At 41.7% G+C, this 19,225-nt stretch overlaps 1 protein-coding gene across 2 annotated transcripts in view; it reads right to left on the bottom strand.

The window, feature by feature from the left end:
- ca8 (carbonic anhydrase VIII) overlaps positions 1-19,225 on the bottom strand; it is an 88,749-nt gene that overhangs the window by 10,070 nt on the left and 59,454 nt on the right. The window contains exon 9 of one of the 2 annotated variants that reach the window (XM_078540442.1): positions 16,332-16,497. The exons of the other annotated variant lie outside the window; for it this stretch is intronic. Within the exon in view, the coding sequence (XP_078396568.1) occupies positions 16,363-16,497 (135 nt within the window). The 3' untranslated portion in view covers positions 16,332-16,362. The remainder of the gene's footprint in view (positions 1-16,331; positions 16,498-19,225) is intronic. 2 annotated transcript variants of the gene reach the window in all.

The raw sequence follows: 19,225 nt of genomic DNA, 5'->3' as shown, positions 1-19,225 counted from the left end.
TTGATCAACTGAAACAAAATGCATGCTGTGGATGAGAAAAATATAACAGTAAAAATCACAGTTACTGTGCTAGAGTAAAATGTTTTAAAGCGTTTTTTTAATAGATTACCATTGCTGTCAAATTATTCCTATGCTTCCTTCTCCAGACAGAAAAGTTGGATGCACTTCTGATATGTTTCTAACGATTGAGACCAATGCCTTCTCAAACTTGCAGTACAGACTGAATTTTAACTCACAGAACCAGGTGAGTTGGGGCTCATGTCAGAGGTTAAAATGAAGGATACCTGAAACAGAAACCCAATCTGCCTCAAGATCGCCCATTTCCAGTTTAAACAGAGATGAAGGCTGGACAACCAACCCACTTGCAGAACCAAGTCAGTTATTTAAATATTATAATGAAGTTACACATCTTTATTTTAACACATGTCCTATTTTTAACCACAGGCAGCCAGGTTTTGAGAAACTTGGCAGCTTAAATGAGTTAAGGAGGGCTGAATCCATGAGAATATTGCCTTTACAGCACAGCTTGTGGACTAGAAGGAGCAGGAGAGTTTCATACAAGCTTAACAAGGTATCCAGTAAAGCACTCCCACTGTCCCCACGTGACCTGTCTGCTCTCCAACCCAACCATCATTTCCCCCCACCACAATGTCTCTCACTTCCACATTACACCTAGCGCTTGTTCTTATAGGCTTTGGCCTGCGGCCTGTCAATCAGGCTGCTTGTGGGTGGGGACAACACCTAAAGAGCATTTGGGAAACCTATTCTTGTAGGATTCCCAGCATCACACCAGCACCACCACCCACACAGAACTCACCTCTAGGTTAAAAAATCTAGGCCTAAGTGTCATAAAAGTTACTCGGGTTCCCGATGTTTGGTCTTTCATATAGAGGAACTGTGGTCTGTGCACAGTTCCTCTGTCTCCATTACCACCGTGTCTTCATCATTGCCATTTTTATCAGTACAAATTCAAATAGTCCCAATATTAAAACTAATAGTAAAATCACAACAATATCCTCAGTGTTTTCTATGATCCTTATATGATGTGCTGCTACATACAAACAAAGACTGGGAGGTGCTGTTGGCAATAATAATGAATGGCTGGTTACTGCATTCATATGACATTCCTCCGCCCATTATTTTAATGTAGACATTACCCTATATAAATAAACTGATTTATGCTTCAATTAAAATTGTGGGCACTAATCTTATGTTCCATTTTGTGCCTGAATGTTGCTGCATCAGACTTTCATGTATTGCTGGTAACTGAACATGAATATATGTGAAGAGGACACAGCAATGTAACTTAATACCAGAGATCTCTGCACTCAAATTTCCTCCTCTAGCTCCAGGTGCTATTCAAGGACAAACTACTTATAAAAGAACCTAGCACTATAGCTTTGAGGGCTGCTATTTTTAAAAATTCATTCATGGGATGTGGGTGCCAGCATTTATTGCCCATCCCTAATTGCCCTTGTTCAGAGGGCATTTTTAAGAGTCAACCACATTTCTGTGGGTCTGGAGTCACAATTAGGCCAGATCAGGTAAGGACAGCAGATTTCCTTCCCTAAAGGACATTAGTGAACCAGATGGGTTTTTATGACAATCGATTACCTGGAGGGCGGCTTTTGATTTACTGGATGATTCTCTGGGTTTGACACTAGTGTTTGCGAAGGTGTGGCTCCAAAGTTTGGCAGTGAGGGAAGAGGCTATTGTAATGAGTGACAGGTTGGAGGTGGCACGTAACAAAATCTAGCAACACGATCAAAGTTTTGAGAGCTGGTAGAACTGGGGATGTCAGTGTCTGGCAATAGAAAGCAGGTTACTTGAATGAATGTGCATACTGGGCTCTGAATGTCATCAGGACTCAATGGTCAATTTAACCAGTAGCCTGCATGGGGGAACCATTATTGTTTTCCCATAAGCCAACCTGGCAATACGAGGAGCCCAAAATGGTAATTAAAAAACAAAATTCCAAGTAGGGACAGGAGTGCCCCACAAGGAAACCTTAGAGTTCACTGGCCCAGGCTTTCCATCCCTTTTCCGAAGCCGTCTGAAATTCCCTCTCAACCATTTACCCAACTAACAGCAGCGGTTTTTTGCAGATCCCAGGCAGCCACCTCTTGCTCCTTGATACCTCACTCCCACCCACTGGGTTCAGTTGGAAGATTGACGAGCCTGTGCAGATAATGCCAAGCTTCTGCCTGCATGACTCATGGGCCCAGGGGTAAAATTGAAGCTTCTAAACATTTATAATGGGAATGCCTATGTAAACACCTGTTAGGGGAGAATATAGGGGTACAGTAAGAATTTATTGAAAGGGAATGAATTATTTAAAATTTCCAGGTAGCCAGTGCTACCAAGCACATTGACAGTTAAAGGTTACCAGATTAACCTTGCACAGCCTTAGGGCCTGCAAACAACAGAAAGGCTATGGGAACCGGACTGGAGTCAGAGGGTGGCAATAACAACTAAGATTAAGTGTGCTCTTCAACAGATAGGGGAAGAACAGATGGTCCTAGTTTAGGTAGGAGGGAAGGTCTCTGCCTGGGTGAAAACAAATATGGACATACAGTGCATGTATTTGTTACCAGAGATGTCTGTTTAATGCAAACCTATATGTTGATGAGATCGGAATCTGAAAACTGTTCTTGTACGTGACCAATAATGTATAAATATACTGAACACTTGTAATTTAGCAGAGTGCTATCTCAAGCTGCATTGAGATGGTTCTCTCCTTGCAATTGCTCGAATAAACGGTCGTGACCTGTACCTGAGACTCCTGTGGTCCATTTGTCAAAGTGACCACAACACACCCTTAGCAATATAAAATCCCCACCTGCCTGTCATACTGGCCAGATTTTACAGGCAGTGATGAAGGAACAGTATTCGCTGTTCGCCCTGTTGACAGCAGCCCACGTTTTCACGCATCTACTTGCTCGAATCCAGTATTTGATCCAGTCATCCACAGGGCATTTGTGGTGTCTTTGAGCAGAGTAAGGGGCAACTAGCCTCGCCGCAGCACTTTGCAAGCAACCGGCAGCCAATTAAGGCCAATTATTTCCAATTAATGAGCCTATTAAGGCACTGTTGCAGGGCCGTCTAAAATCTCCAGTTGACCAAACAAACAGCACGTGTTGGCACAGACCCATAATGGTCACTGGCTGTCCCCTGGAGGGGTTGCCTCTCCGGGATCATGCCAGGCAGCTGAGGCTTTTTGAAACATAAGAAACATACGTTGACTTGTCCCTGGCTGCAACTAGCTAAAGATTTGAAAATCTCCACAGGCGCGCCTAAAGCAATCAGTGCATGTCCAGTTCCCAACTCAACTGAAAATCCAGCCCAGTTTAAGGAAAGGTTAACACACTGGCTACGAAGTCACAGCAGACTTGGTACATGGAAACAGAGCAGGTGCAGTACCGTGAAATGTACTGAACTGAAAACAACTTAGGACAATTTGAATTGAAAGAGAGAAGTTAATCACAGCAAACTAATCGAAGTCAAACAGGTAATAACAGTGGGACGGGAAGAAGTCCATATATGGCCAAACCAATGGAAGGCAACTTGGGAATACACTCACCAATGAACAGCTAACCAAGTACCCAACTAACCAAACCACATCCAGAAGAGAATTATGCATGAGCTCTTTCACAAACAGTATTCTGTCTGCAAACCCATGGAAAAGTCCCTCACAGGAGTGCTCAAGAAAGAAAACAGAGGATACGTATCAATGGGAAGAATCCCAGTGAAGCAAGCAGAAAGATTTCAGTCACAGATCACTCCTCAGCAACCTACAGTCATCGTAGATTGGCCATCTGAGAGATAACTGAATTATTTAATTGAAACTGTATTGTTTAACATCCTCAATAAAGGTGTTGGATTTAGTGTGAATTTGTGCCAATCGTAATTCTCCGTCACCGAATTTAAAAAGCAAAATCAACTGCACCAGAATCTAAACCATGCAGAATAAGTAACTTTAAATCATATACAGAAAGTGGAATAAAAATTGGAAAAAACAGACAGAACTAACAAAGAGATGAAAGAGACAGCCTGAAACAGGTAAAAAAAAAATAAATCTTCAACACTGATCAACCACTGCAGGAATCACATTCCACAATTGTAAAATTAAATTTTCATGGCCAAGAGGGTTGCTTGGCAGTAATTATCAATTAACATGTCATTAAATATTCACTTACTCCTGAATGAATCAGTCATAACTTTCTGGTGGGGACTAGTGGGCAAGTAACCCAAGATCACTCCATTGTAATGATTTCAGTATCAAGTCTTATAAGTGAGCATTGTTACAACACATCCTGTAGAGGATCAGAGTATTTCTGAAAACAACTTACATATTTCCATGTTTAAATGCACATGTGTGGAGGCTGGAAGTTGCTGTCCGATTTTCTCCATAATAATGCTGAGCACTGATAAACCTCGCTGTTATTCTCTACCCAAAATCTGGGCCACTGCAGTTGCAGGACTTCCACCAATGGTGGTGCTATGGCACAACATGTTCCAGCCTCATCCTTACTTTACCAATTGACAAGTCACTCCTAAATATCATAACTCCTTCTCAGACTATAAATTAGTTTTCAGTCTCTTTACAAACATGTTAAACTTCCAACTTGGACTATTCCAATGCCTCTGTAGTCCTACCTCTGTCTCCCAAATCTGAAAACATTTTGCCTGCCAATTGCTTTTCCTCAATTAATTTTATAAAAGTAGATTGTGGGCTTCTGTAATTGTCTTCTGCATAAGTGGTGGTGTAGAATATACCTTTCCACCTCTATAGCCTTAGGTGAGATTTATTTTAATTTTTTTTGAAAAGTAACTTTTTTTTTATTAAAAGGGGCCTCTCAATAGTCTCTAAATTGCTGGGGTCCACTGGATTCCGCAAACTCCAGGTTTTCTGCCATAGAATCCGCGCAGGTTACCTGCATCTTCGACTTATGTACACTATAGTTACATCATCACCAAATATACTGATTAGCATAGCAGTTGTTTTTAAATGCAAAAAACAGTTTCTCAGATTAGAATTCTGAAATGAGCAAGAGGAAGGAGGAAAACAAGAAGAAGAGGCCAGGGTAGGTGGAGAGGATGGGCAAGATAGCCATGGTGGGGTGGGGTAGGGGGTGAGGGGGGGTAACGCAGCCTCACCCTAGGGGGAGTGGGCAGGCTGGGGTGAGGCAGCCTTGTTTTTTTTGGGGGGGGGGGGGGCACAGCAGCCTATGGGGAGTGTAGGAGGGTAGGGTGGGGCGGGTATGGCAGCCTGGTCCCGGGGTGGGGGGGAGGGGGCAGTGGGAGGGCGAGGAGGCTTGTGGGGATAGGAGCCTTGTTTATGCAGGGTGAGGCAGAATGGGGGGGGATGGACTGGCTTGGGACGAGACTGTCTGGACATGATGAGGGAGGGCATGGCATGGCAGCGTAGAGGGAGAGGATGGGGTGAGGCGGCCTGGGGGGTTTGGAAGGGGTGTGCAAGGCAATCTGGGAGGTTGGGGAAGGTGGCCTGGGCAGCATGGGGATGGATTCAGGAGGAGAGAGAGCTGGGAGCTGAAGCTTCAAAAACAAACAACAAAAAAATTAATGAAAAATCAAGGAGTGACATCATCACAGGATACCAGGTATTTGAGTTACCGGATTTTGATCCAGTGACATTGAAGAACAGCAATATACTTCCAAGTCAGGATGGTGCGTGGCTTGGAGGGAAACTAGCAGAGGGTGGTGTTCCCATGCGTCTGCTGCCCTTGTCCTTCCGTCTAGACGATAGAGGTCGCAGGTTTGGAAGATGTTGCGGAAGGAGACTTTGGGTGGAGGGAGTGAATGTTGAAGTGGTGGATTGAGTGTTGATCAAGCAGGCTGCTTTGTCCTGGATGCTGTCAAGCTTCTCGTTGGGGCTCCACTCACACAGGCAAGTGGAGGGCACTCCATTACACTTCCGACTTGAGCCATATAGAAGGCATACAACCTTTTTTGGAATTAGGAGGTGACAACAAGATAGTGGATGCAGTGGTTTTCATCTTCAAGTATTCCCCAAGTTCTAGAACACTTCCTCAGGGTTAGAAAGTAGCACACATAACCCTGATATTTAAGAAAAGAGGAAGGGAGGAGAGAATACGAAAAATGATAGGCCAGCAGTAGTAAGCAAAATGCGAGAATCTATCATTTGGGAAATGGTAATGAAGTACTTGGAAAATGATAATATTATTAAGGCTTTAAGTAAGGGAAATCGTTTTTAACAAATCAGCTTTTTGGAGGCTGCAACTCCTAAGATGGATAAAGGGGAAACAAGCGGATGTGGATGTATTTGGATTTCTAAAAGGCATTTGATAAGGTGCAACATAAAAGGTTAATACACAAGATAAGAGCTCTTGCTGCTGGGGGTGAAATGTTAATATAGAGTATTGACTAACTAACAGGAAACAGAGTCAGGATAAATGGGTCATTTTCAGTTTGGCAAATTGTAACTACTGGAGTGCCAAAAGAATCAGTGCTGGGGCCCTATCCTATTTACAATCTATATTAATGATTTGGATGAAGGGACCAAGTATATTATAGCCAAACTTGCTAACAATATAAAGATAGACAGGAAAGCAAGTAGGCCACAGAGTCTGCAAAAGGATATAGATAGGTTAAGTGAGTGGGTAAAAATTTGGCAGATGGACTACAATGTGTGAAACTGAGAGGTTGTCCACTTTGGCAGTAAGAACAGAAAAGCAGCATATTATTTAAATATAGAGAGATTGCAGAATGCTGTGGGAGAGGGATCTGGGTCTCCTCATACATGAATCACACAAGGTTAGCATGCAGGTACAGCAAGTAATTAGGAAGGCAAATGGAATATTGCCTTTTATTGCAAGAGAGATCATATGAAAAACTGGGAAGTCTTGTTACAACTGTACAGGACATTAGTGGGACTGCACCTTGAATACGGCATACAGTTTTGGTCGCTTTATTTAAGGGGGGGTATGCATGCATTGGAGGCAGTTCAGAGAGGCTGGCTAGGTTGATTCCTAAGATGAAAGGGTGTCTTATGAGAAAAGCTTGAGCAGATTGGGCCTATACTCATTTGAGTTTAGAAAAATGAGATGATCTTATTGAAATATATAAGGTTCTGAGGGGGCTTGACAAGATGTCAAGAGGGTGTTTCCACTTGTGGGGGAATCTAGAGCATGGGGAAAGAGTTTCAAAATAAGGGGTCTCCCATTTATAGGCACGTAGGAGCAGGAGTAGGCCATTCAACCTGTCAAGCCTGCCCCGCTATTAAGTACGATCATAGCTGACCATCCACTTCAATGCCTTTTCCCTACACACTATCCCATATCTCTTTACATCATTGGTATTTAGAAATCAGTCAATCTCTACTTTAAACATACCTCAGTGATTGAGCTTTCAGAGCCCTCTAGGGTGGAGAATTCCAAAGATTTACAACCCTCCGAGTAAAAACATTTGTCCTCATCTTGGTCCCAAATGGCTTCCTCCTTATTTTGAAATTGTGTTCCCTGGTTCTAGACTCCCCAACCGGGGGATACCTGCATCTATCCCGTTTATCCCTTTAAGTATTTTATAGGTTCCAATGAGATCACCTCTCCTTCTTTGAAACTCTGGAGAACAGAGGCCCAGTTTCCCCAATCTCTCTTCATAGAACAGTCCCGCCATCCCAGGAACAAATCTGGTGAACCTTTGTTGCGCTCCCTCTATGGCAATATCCTTCCTAAATTAAAGGGACCAAAACTGCACACAATACTCCAGGTGCGGTCTAACCAAGGTGCTACACAATTGAAGCAAGACTTCGCTACTCCTGTACTCAAATCCTCTTGCAATAAAGGCTAACATACCATTAGCCTTCCTAATTGCTTGCTGTACCTGCATGTTAGCCTTAAGTGGCTTATTAACCACTTTTCTTATTCCTCACAATGCATATTCCCACCAATCTTTGTGTCATCCACGAACTTAGAAATATTACATTTGGTCCCCATATCCAAATCGCTGTGAACAGCTGGGGCCCCAAGCACTGATCCTTGTGATACTTCACCAGTCACAGCCTGCCAACATGAGAATAACCTATTTATTCCTGTTTTCTGCTTGTTAATCAATCCTTAATTCTTGCCAGTATATTACCTATCGCATGTGCTTTAATTTTGCTAACCAACCTCCTCAGGGGGACTTTATCAAAAGCCTCCTGAAAATCCAAGTATACTATGACCACCAACTCCCTTTCAGCAAAAAACTCCAACAGGTTTGTCAAACATGATTTTCCACTCATGAATCCAAGTTGACTATGCCCAATCAGATCATTATTATCCAAATGTCCATTAATAACATCCTTTATAATGGAGATGAGAAATTTCTTCTCTCAGAGGGTCAGTAACCTCTGGAATCCACTACCCCAGAGAGCAGTAGAAGCTGGGTCATTGAATATATTCAAACCCAAGTTAGAGATTTTTGATATACAAGGGAGTCAAGGGTTATTTGGTGGGGATGGGGGTGCACAGGTTTGGGGGGGGGGGGGGGTGGTAGACAGCAAAGTGAAGTTAAGGCCACAATCAGATCAGCCATCATCTTATTGAATGGCAGATCAGGCTCGAGGGGCCAAATGGCTTAGTACTGCTCCTATTTGTTATATGTTCTTATATTAGCATAGATTGAGGATTGGTTATTAGACTGCAAACACTAACAATAAAGAGGGCATTTTAGAGTTGAAAGGCTATAACTAGCATGGTACCTCAAGGATCAATATTTGGGCGTCAGTTATTTACAATATATATTCCTCACTTAGATGAGGGTACTGAGTGCATCTTATCCAACTTTGCTGACGATACAAAGTTAGATGGAAAAGTAAATAGTGAAGAGGATTGAAAGTGGATGCAGAGGGATACAGACAAGTTGGGTGAGTGGACAAGAACATGGCAGATAGAATGCAATAATGGCAAAATGTGAAGCTATCTACTTTGGCAGGAAAAGTGAAAAAGCAGGAAATTTTTTGAACGGTGAGAGACTGGGAAATGTCTGCATTCAGGGGGATCTGGGTGTCCTCTTATATGAATCACAGAAAATTAAATGCAAGTATAGCCAGGAATTAGGAAGGCAAATAGCATGTTAGCTTTTGTTAATAAGGGATTGGAATCTAAGAGGAAGAAATATCACTACAATTTAAACAGGGCATTGGTGAAACCACACCTGAACCATATGCAGTTTTGCTCTCCTTACCCAAGGACGGAAACACTTGCTCTATAGGGAATGCAACAAAGACTCACTCGGCAGGTTCCTATGATGAATGGATTGCTCTAGGAGGAGAATCAAGTAGATTAAATCTATGCTCCCTGCAATTTAGAAGAATGAGCTCTAATTGAAACATAAAATTCTAAATGGGCTTTGCAGGATAGATACCAAGAAAATGTTTCTTCTGGCTGGGGAGTCTAGAACACAAAGTCACAGACTTAGAATATAAGGGGTCAGCATTTTGTATGAAGGTGAGGGAAAATTTCTTCACTCAAAGGGCTGTGTATCTCTGGAATTAACTTTCCCAGAGAGCTGTGGATGTTCAATAGTTGAGTATATTCAAGACAGAGATAATAAAATGTTTAATTACTAAAGGAATTAAGGGGTATGGGAAGGTGGAGTTGAGGCAGAAGATCAGCCATGATCTCATTGAAGGGTAGAGCTGGCTCAAAGGGCGAAATGGCCAACTCCAACTCCTATTTCTTATCTTCTCGTGTGGAATGGAGGAGAAGAAAGAAAAATTTTATAGCACTCAAACAAAAAGTAATTCCTGGACAAAACTTGGCTTTTAGAAAACTTGGATGCCAATATCCAGACCAAGGGTCAATTCAGGGAAGGAATCATAGAATCACAGAATGGTTATAGTGCAGAAAGAGGCCATTCAACCTATCATGTCCGTGTCTGGTCATCACAAGAGCAACTCATCTCATCCCACTCCCCCATTTTTACCTCCTAGCCCTGCAAATTTCGTGTCTTCAGTTAATTTCCTAATTCTCTTTTGAAAGCCATGATTGAATCTGCCTCCACGACATTCTCAGGCAGTGCATTCCAGATCCAAACCACTCACTGCATAAAAACATCTTTCCTCATGCCGCGTTACTTCTTTTGCCAATCACCTTAAATCAGTGCTTCTGGTTCTCGATCCTTCCACCAACAGGATCCCTTTCTAATCTGTCCAGATCCTTCATGATTTCGAAAAACTTTATCAAATCTCCTCTTAATCTTCTCTTCTCCAAGGAGAATAGCCCCAGATTCCCCAGTCTATACATGTAACTGAAGTTCCTCATAGGTTTGAACAAAATGAGTTACCATCCAATGAGGACTTAATACTACTCAAGCTTCAGGCCTGAGAAGGATGAAACACCTGGTGAAGATCAGAATCCTCACACACCTAGGTGCTACAGTTCACTTACCTTAACTATAAAAGGTGTCTATACTTACTATCTTATTTGCCTTTTAGTTGTCCCAGCACTATGTGCAGCAGCTGTACCTCCAAGCTCTGAACTGCAGGTCCATTGGTCCATTTATAAAGGTGACACAACAACAACTTGTATTTATATAGCACTGTCAACATAATAAAATGTCACAAGGTACTTCACAGGAGCATTATAAAACAAAATACAAAACTGAGACAGAGAAGGAGATATTAGATCAGGTGACCAAAAACTTGGTCAAAGAGATTGCTTTTTTTCTTTTCAGACCATCCTTAAAATCTAAGTAGAGAGCCAGAGAGATGTAAGAAGGGAATCCAGAGTTTAGGACCCAAGTAGCTGAAGGCACAGCCACCAATGGTGCCACAGTTAAAGTCAGGCCAGAATTAGGTGGGCACAGATATCTCTGAGGTTTGGGGCTGGAGGCGATTGCAGAGATAGGGAGAGATAAAGCCATTGAGAAATTTGAAAGCAAGGAATGACACTGACCCTTTAACTATAAACGTGCAGATCAAGGGTAGTGTGTCTCTTTAACTACCTGCCCCAGTCCCACAGGTAAGGATAGAGCTGAGATTATTGTAGTGTGTCTAAAAAGTAGACCAACATCAGCATTCCTAAGTTATTCATATACATCAGTTCCTTTTGTGAAAAGGAAATGCTCACAATCTTCAAATGCCACTTGCTGTGTTTCAGAAGGACATCGACAAATGAAAATGCTGTTTTAATTCAAATATTTAGATTAACTCTTATATCGGTCATTTTGTTTATGAACCGAGTACACATCTGCATGCACACAAATATAAGAAGAAATAAACATAAATATGAACCAAGACTTCTACTGCTAACTTTGAATTATAGAGATTACAGCACAATATTTCGGTGCCAGAGCTAACGCTTCAACTTGAGTTATCTATTCTTTGGGGAGGATTTTCTCCCCATCGGTGGGGGGGAGGACTGGGTGGGAGTGGGCACAGGTGGGTGTGCAGCCGATCGCCGCTCACAATCGGCTGCGCACCACCATTTTACGTGGGCGGGCGAATTAAGGCCCACCCAGCGTGACGCACACCTGGAAGCACTGAGCTCTCACTGTGTGGCCGGGGGGAGTAGGCTGGGTTGGGGCCTGCACTCTTTCGTGCATGTACGTGAAAGAGCACAGAAATCTCCGAGGCACAGAGCTGCCTCAGGGAGATCAGTTTGATATTTAAAAATTTAAATAAAGGAAAAAAAATTTAAGACATGTCCCCTCATGTGACAGTGTCACATGAGCTGGGACATGTCTATGAATTTTATTGAAAATTTTTATTCAAGTTTAAAAACCTTCATGAAACCTCATCCCGCCCGTGGATGAGGTTTCATGATAAATGCGAAGGCCACCTGGGCTCTTTGCCTCCCTGCCAACCTTAAGGTTGAACAGGCAGCTCTGTTAATTATTTTAATTGGTGTTTAAATGGCCTTAATAGGCCCTTGACAGTTCAGCCAGCGCACAACCAACTCCGACTCAAGATCTGAATGATGCATGGTGACGTCTGGACGCACGACCAACGTCACCGCACATCATTTTATGCATCGGCGAGCGGGGCCCGCCCCCACACGCCGAACAGAAGACTCTGGCCTATATCTTTTTCATATCCATTTCTATATGCTTTTACATGCTTCCTTTTCAAATACTTATCCAATTTCCCTTCAAATGACACTGAAGTCTCCACCTTAATGGACACTTGTCGTAACTGAATCTGTGACCCCAGTTACTGATTCACCGAACAATGAAAACATTACCCCCTTCATCTAGTTAAAAGCTTTCAAATTTTGAAAGCCTTTATGCCCTGTTAATCTTCTCCATTCCAATAAAAAAATTCCAAGCCTTTCTTCATAGCTATATTCGCTAATTCCTAATAAAAGGTTAATCATTTTTTCTGTATGCTTTTCATTGCTCTTGTACATTTCTGTAATGAACTGCATATAATACTCCCAATTGTGGTCAATTCAGTATCCTGTACTAATTCAATATTTTTTTAAGTTAATTATCCAATACATAAAACCCAGAGTCCCGTTTTCCTCTCTGTAGCCTTTTATACCTCCCACCTTCAATTTTAACTCAGTCCAACCGGCATAAATGGAACAGTAGTGACCCAGGAATGGTGTCACTTCACCTACTCCTCATTTATGCTAAAACTCCAGCCACTATCATCTTAGGTAGGGTCCTACAATGGGTGCCTAAAGCTCATGTCTGTTTCAGGCAGCTCATTTGTAATATGCACATCAGGGTCCTATGACGTATATTGAGGTTTTGAAAGAAAACCCTAGAGGCTGCTCATACAATGTATAAATTTATACTTGGTGGAGCCAGAAGGAGGAATACAAGAAACCTGGGCTCACTGCCAACTATGCATGCCGACACCCACCCCAAGGTTTCAACTATCAGCTACTCAACGTGGGGGACAGCATGTTCTCTAAATTAAGTTAATAGAGTCACAGAATATTACAACACAGGAGGCCATTCTGCCCATTGAGCCAATGCCAAAAATGTCTGCATTTGTGTATCTCTACCCCTAGATCTCTCTGTTTCTCCAATGTTTCTAACAATCTTGCCACTTCCTGCCCTCACAAGTGGTGAGCTGCAGTGAAGTGCCCACTTGGCATCTGTGGCTGGCAGGTGGCATGTAAACTAATTGAACACTCTAATGCACTGTTCCACTCTATATTTCAATCTTTCTCATGGGAAATCAAAAACCTAAAGGTTTAGAACATGTAAATACATTATTAAAATACCAGAAAGCCTAAAACAAATCAAGGAATATAAAAATGTCATTGTATAGCATTCCCAAACTCGTGACCATAAGACCATAAGACATAGGAGCAGAAATTAGGCCATTCGGGCCATCGCGTATGCTCCGCCATTCAATCATGGCTAATAAGTTTCTCAACCCCATTCTCCCGCCTTCTCCCCGTAAACTTTGATCCCCATACCAATCAAGAACCATCAACACCTAGAAGGACAAGAGCATTAGGTGCATGGGAGCACCACCACTTCCAAGCTTTCTCCAAGTTACACATTGTTCCAACTTGGACACATATTATTGTTTCTTCTAGCTAGCAATCTCCATATCACAAGAATTAACTTAAAAATAGTGTAAAGTTTCCAAAAATATTCAAATGCTTCATGTACAATAACGGATTACTTTAAAGTGGAGTGACTGTAATTGAAACATTTTTCATCTGCAAATGTAACATTATTGCAGTTGAGTCTTGATGAACCACATTGTGAGTAGATATCATAAGACTAACAAAAAATCTATAGAACAAATTCCCCTAGTGGAAAACTAATGTAGTTGGGATTTCTATTTGTTAATAATCACTTTTTCTATTATAATAGTAATATCCTGCTTTCTAAAACGGGGTAACATTCCCTCAGGACTGTATTACCTATTTTGTAGGTGCTGGAAAAGGAACAAAAACATTTTGCAGTTTAATATAAAAAGGCATTAATGTTACAAAAGATGAACTACTGCTCTAGTATTCAATATAGATGATTAATTTCATTTTATCCATGTTATGTTCATAAAAGAAATATGGAATATTAACTTGTATTCATATAGTGCCGTTAATGCAATAAAACATCCCAAGCTCTTTCTCAGGACCATTATGAAGCAAAATTGGACACCGAACCACATCGGTGTTATTAGGGCAGACAGTGTCTTAAAGGAAGCAAGAGAGAGAGAAGCAAAGAAGTTTAGAGAGGGAATACCAGAGCTAGGGCCTAGGGAGCTGAAGGCACAACCAATCAGGGATGTTCAAGAGGCCTGAATTAGAGGAGTTCTGATATCTGAGGGTTGCGGGGCTGGAGGGAATTAAAGAGGTAGTGAAAAGCAAGGCCATTGAGGAACTAGAAAACAAGGATGAGAATTTTAAAATTAGGGTGCTGTTTGACCAGGAGTCACTGCAGGCCAGTGAGCACAGAGGTGATGGGTGAATGGAACTTGACAGGAATAAGGACATGGGTAGAGTTTTGGAGGGTTTCAAGTTTATGGGTAGCAGAACGTTGGAGACCGACCAGGAATGCAATCGAATAGTCAAGGTTAAAAATAACAAAGGCATGAATGAGAGTTTCAGCAGCAGGTGAGCTGACCAGGGCAGAGTCGGGTGTTCTTACAGTTGTGGATATCGGTGGTCTGAGTAATAGCATGAATATGCAGTGAGAAGCTCATCTAGGTGTCAAATATGACACCAAAGCTGCGAGTAGTCTGGTTCAGCCTCAGATGGTTACCAGAGAGAGGATGGAGTTGGTAGCTGAAGAATGGAGTTTTGTAGCAGCAACCAAAGATAATGGTTTCAATCTTCCCAGTGTTCAGTTGGAAGAAACTTCTGCTCATCTAGTACTGGATGTCTGATAACTTAGCAACAGTGGAGGGTTCAAGAGAGCTGATGCTGAAGTACAGCTGTGTGTCATCAGTGCACATGTGAAAACATAACATGGTTATTTTGGATGATCTCACAAAACAACAGCACATAGTTGAGGAATAGGAAGGGGGCAAGGACAGATGCTTAGTGTCACAAGACATAGTGGTGCAGGAGTAAAAAGGGAAGCCATTCAAGTGATACTCTAGCAACAATTAGATAGATAAGGATGGAAGCAAGAGAGCACAGTTCTGTCCAGCTGAACACCAGTAGAAAGGCATTGGAGTAGAATGGTGTGGCCAAGTGTAAAAGGTTGCTGACAGATCGGGAAAGATCAAGAGGACTAGGTTACCTTTGTCACAGTCATAGACAGGATATCATTTCCGACTTTGATAAAAGTAGTTTCAGTGCTGAGACAGGGGCAAAAAACTGGCTGGAGGAATTCAAAAATGGAGTTCTGGAAAAGATGGGCACAGATTTGGGAGACAATGACACATTCAAGAATTTTGAAGATGAAAGGAAAGTTGGATGTGGGTGGCAGTTTGCAAGGATGGTAGGCTTAAGGATTGTTTTTTTGAGGAGGGGGTGATCTTGGCAGATTCGGGAAAGGAAGAGTATCTGAAGAGAGAGAACTGTTAACAAAATCAGCTAACTCTGGGACCAGGGAGGGAAGATGGGTGGTCAGATGGGTGGGAACAAAGTCAAGGGAGCAGGCGGTGGGTCTCCTGGACAAGATGAGCTCATAAGCGGCATGAGGGGAGATAGAGAAACAAGATAAAGATGCAAGTTCAGGGCCAGGGCTAAAAGAATCTGTGATGGAAGTGTGGCCAGGTGGGCTAATGGAAAGGAGGGAAGCGGCAAAAGTCGCTAAGTCTAGATGTTAATAACAAAGAAGTCAAAGACCTCTTTGCGCTTATTGTTAGGGGTAAGGGTGGAGGATACAGGAAGGGGGTTTAAGAAGTCTGCTAGCAGCAGAGAAAAGTAGCTGGAGGCAGGGTCGGGGGGAGGGGGATTATCCATTGCACTATTTTGAAGAGCAGGAGGGTTATCTCTGTGTCCTAGCCAATTATTTATCCCTCATTCAACATCACAAAATCAGATCATCTCATCATCACAATGCAGTTTATGGGAGTTTGCTGAGGCAAATTAGCAGCTGCACAATGTAGAAATTAATGTCGTACATTACAACAGTAACTACACTTCAAAAAAAGTACTGCATTGGCTATAAAGGATTTAAGACATCTGGTGGTCATGAAAAGTGCTGTATGAATACAAGTCTATCTTTTCTTTATTTCCAGGGTGATCCTGGAATAAAATGTATTGTTACTCAATTTAAAGACAATCACATCTGCGTATGCCAAATGTCTAGAAGTGCAAATATTTCAAAAATTTCAATAAACCTACAGCGTGGCAGCTTGCCACTAGACAAGTACATATCTTTATGACCACAAATTTTATTATTAGTCTGTTTGTACAGCAGAAAGAAACATTTTGTTTTATGATTACCTTAAATTGGTTCCATTTATTATTACGTTTCTTATTGGAATGCTGCTCTGATGATTCGATCACTGAGAGGCTGAGTCGGCCTAAAATTGTCTCCTAAAATCCCATCACATCCTTCAGGTAGTTCTGCTCCTTTTATGTGGGACCGTACCCTTCTAAACTCCTCTATCTAGGATGCAAAATGAAATTAGATTTATATGAACACACAACCTTTATAAATGACTGGGCTGTTTTAGGTTTGCTTTTATTTACTCATAGGATGTAAACTGGCAAGGCCAGCATTCATTGTCCATCCCTAACTGCCCCTGAGAGGTGGTGGTGAGCCATGTTCTTGAACTGCTGCAGTCCGTGTGTCGTAGGTGCATCCACAGTGCTGTTGGGGAGGGAATTCAAGGATTTTGACTTAACGACAATGAAGGAGCAACAATATAGTTCCTAGTCACAATGGTCTGTAAAGTGGAGGGGAACTTGCAGTTGATGGTGTTCCCATGCATCTGCTATCCTTGTCCTTCTAGGGGTAGAGGTCAGGGATGAGGTGAATGTTCTGCAGGTTTTGCTGCATGTGGGCATGGATTGCTTCAATATGCGAGGAGTTGCAAATGGTACTGAACACTACACCGTCATCAGTGAAGTGACACTTCACACCTTATGACGGAGGGAAGGTCATTGATGAAGCAGCTAAAAATGATTCAGCTGAGGACACGACTGAGGAACTTTTGCATTTGTCAGCAAGTGGCGTTACCATGGAGATTGCACAAGTGGTAGTGACTGATTTCAAAAAAATGCTTGGCAGTTAACTGTCCATCATCACTTGCTAACCAATCAGCACTCTCTTCACATACAGTATAAATTGTTGTTTTCCCCCTTATATTGGTATTCTTGCGAGTGTCCTGATGAGTGCAAGATGAAAAGCTTAGACACATCTCTTTGTCAGCAGTAAATATAATCAGGATAATCTTCATCAAGAAAAATACTATTGCATCATAAAAACAAAAATACCTGGAAAAACTCAGCAGGTCTGGCAGCATCTGCGGATAGGAGCACAGTTAACGTTTCGAGTCCGAATGACCCTTCAACAGAACTATTGTATCATAACTACTTTAGCTATGATTCATTACACTCAAACCATTGCTGAGCTATTTTAATCCCTCCTAATACATTTCACTCTCCTTTTTTACACAAAGGAACAGATTTAACAAATATTCTGAACAGTGAAATGGTGTGGTGTTTCTGAAACATAACCTGAAAAAGTTAATATTAATTTTGAATGGTCATTGAAAGCGAGAGAAATACAGCCCAGTTAGGTTGCATCATCTACAAAGTCAGAAAAGACAGGAATATGTAAACGTGTACATGCATTTCTAAATTTTAAAGACTTCACAAAGCAAATCAAGACAATGTACAAAAAAAGAGGGAAGCATTTTATTTTATTGCTAGCTGTCAAGTTAAAATATTGAGAACTTTTCCATATCTTAACTTCTTTAAATCCAATTTCTGCATTGTGAAACCAGAACTCAGGCAGGTACTTCTGAGCACTGAACTACAAAAAAAGGCTCATTGTAAACACAATTCACAAGTACAAATGCTTTCTAACTTATTATGGCTCATAGGAAAACATTAGCAGGGTCAATGGGCCTTTGGATATTTAAAAATCTATACCAATGACTCAGATGTAAGGACCAAGAGTAATGTATCTAAGTTCGCTGACAATGCAAAGTTTTGTGGATAAGTAAGCTGTGAGGAGGACACAAAGAGACTCCAAAGGGATGTAGGCAGCTTAAGTGAATGAGCAAGAGAGTGTGCCAAATGAAATCATGTGGAGAAGAGTGAAGCTTTTCAAAGTAGAATTTTTTTAAGACACTGCAAAATGTTGGTATTCAGAGAGGCCCAGGTTTCCTTGCGCACAGAAGACAAACTCAACATGCAGGCACAAGAAATTAGGAAAGCAAATGATTGCCTTTATTTAGGTAGCGATATAAAAATACAATCACTGGGTTCAGCCCCCAAAACTCGAAGAAATGGAATCACAAGAAAAGTGTAAATGACAGAAGGTCTGGATGAAGGCCAAATGCCTCTCCTTGGAGATGCAGGCTTTATTAAAACTATTCAGAGAATATTGTGACATGTGGCTACACAGAACCTTGGAGTGTCGAAGGCCGCTCACCACCATCTTTGAGATGGGCAATCAATACTGTCCTTGCTAGAGACACCAATATCTCAAGAGTGAATTTAAAATAAACAGGTGAGATATTATCTCCCACAAATTGATGTAATTCATCATTGCAAAGCTCTGTAGCCTAATCACAATCAATCGAGAATGGTAGTGGACAACCTGGTAACTATTGAGAGGAAGAGCTACTGGAAAATCTTCATCCTCAACCAAGGTGGAGAGTTCAGCATCTGAGCGCAAGGAAAAGGCTGAAGTATTTCCAAGTGTCCAGAGCCCAAAATGCCAAATGAGTGATCTTACTTGGCAAATTCTCCAAGGATATAGATACCAGTGCCAAGTCAATTCAGTTAATGTCACACGATATTAAGAAATAGCTAACTATATTAGACACAGAAGAGGCTATGGACCCAGATAACAACTTAATTATAATGTTCAAGACCTGTCTACCAGAGTTAGCTGTTCCAATACCGCTATAAAAGTCACATCTGCTTGACAATGTGGGAGTTCGCCAGTGATCTACCCACAAGAAACAAGACAACTCTAAACCATTTACTGCCATGTCTATCTTCTCCCAATCACCAGTAAAGTAACAGAATATGCCATTAAGAGTGCCATAAAGTGACACCAACTAACAAATAACTAGCTCACTGATCAATGGCTTGGATTCTGCCAGAACAAGATCTCATCAAAATTTCAATCCCGAAGTAGGCACGATGATTGAATACCA

The sequence above is a fragment of the Cetorhinus maximus genome, chromosome 4 (genome assembly GCF_964194155.1).
Source record: "Cetorhinus maximus chromosome 4, sCetMax3.hap1.1, whole genome shotgun sequence".
Classification (NCBI taxonomy): Eukaryota; Metazoa; Chordata; class Chondrichthyes; order Lamniformes; family Cetorhinidae; genus Cetorhinus; species Cetorhinus maximus.
Note: the sequence above shows the minus strand (reverse complement) of the source record. Positions and strands in the feature narration are given on the sequence as shown.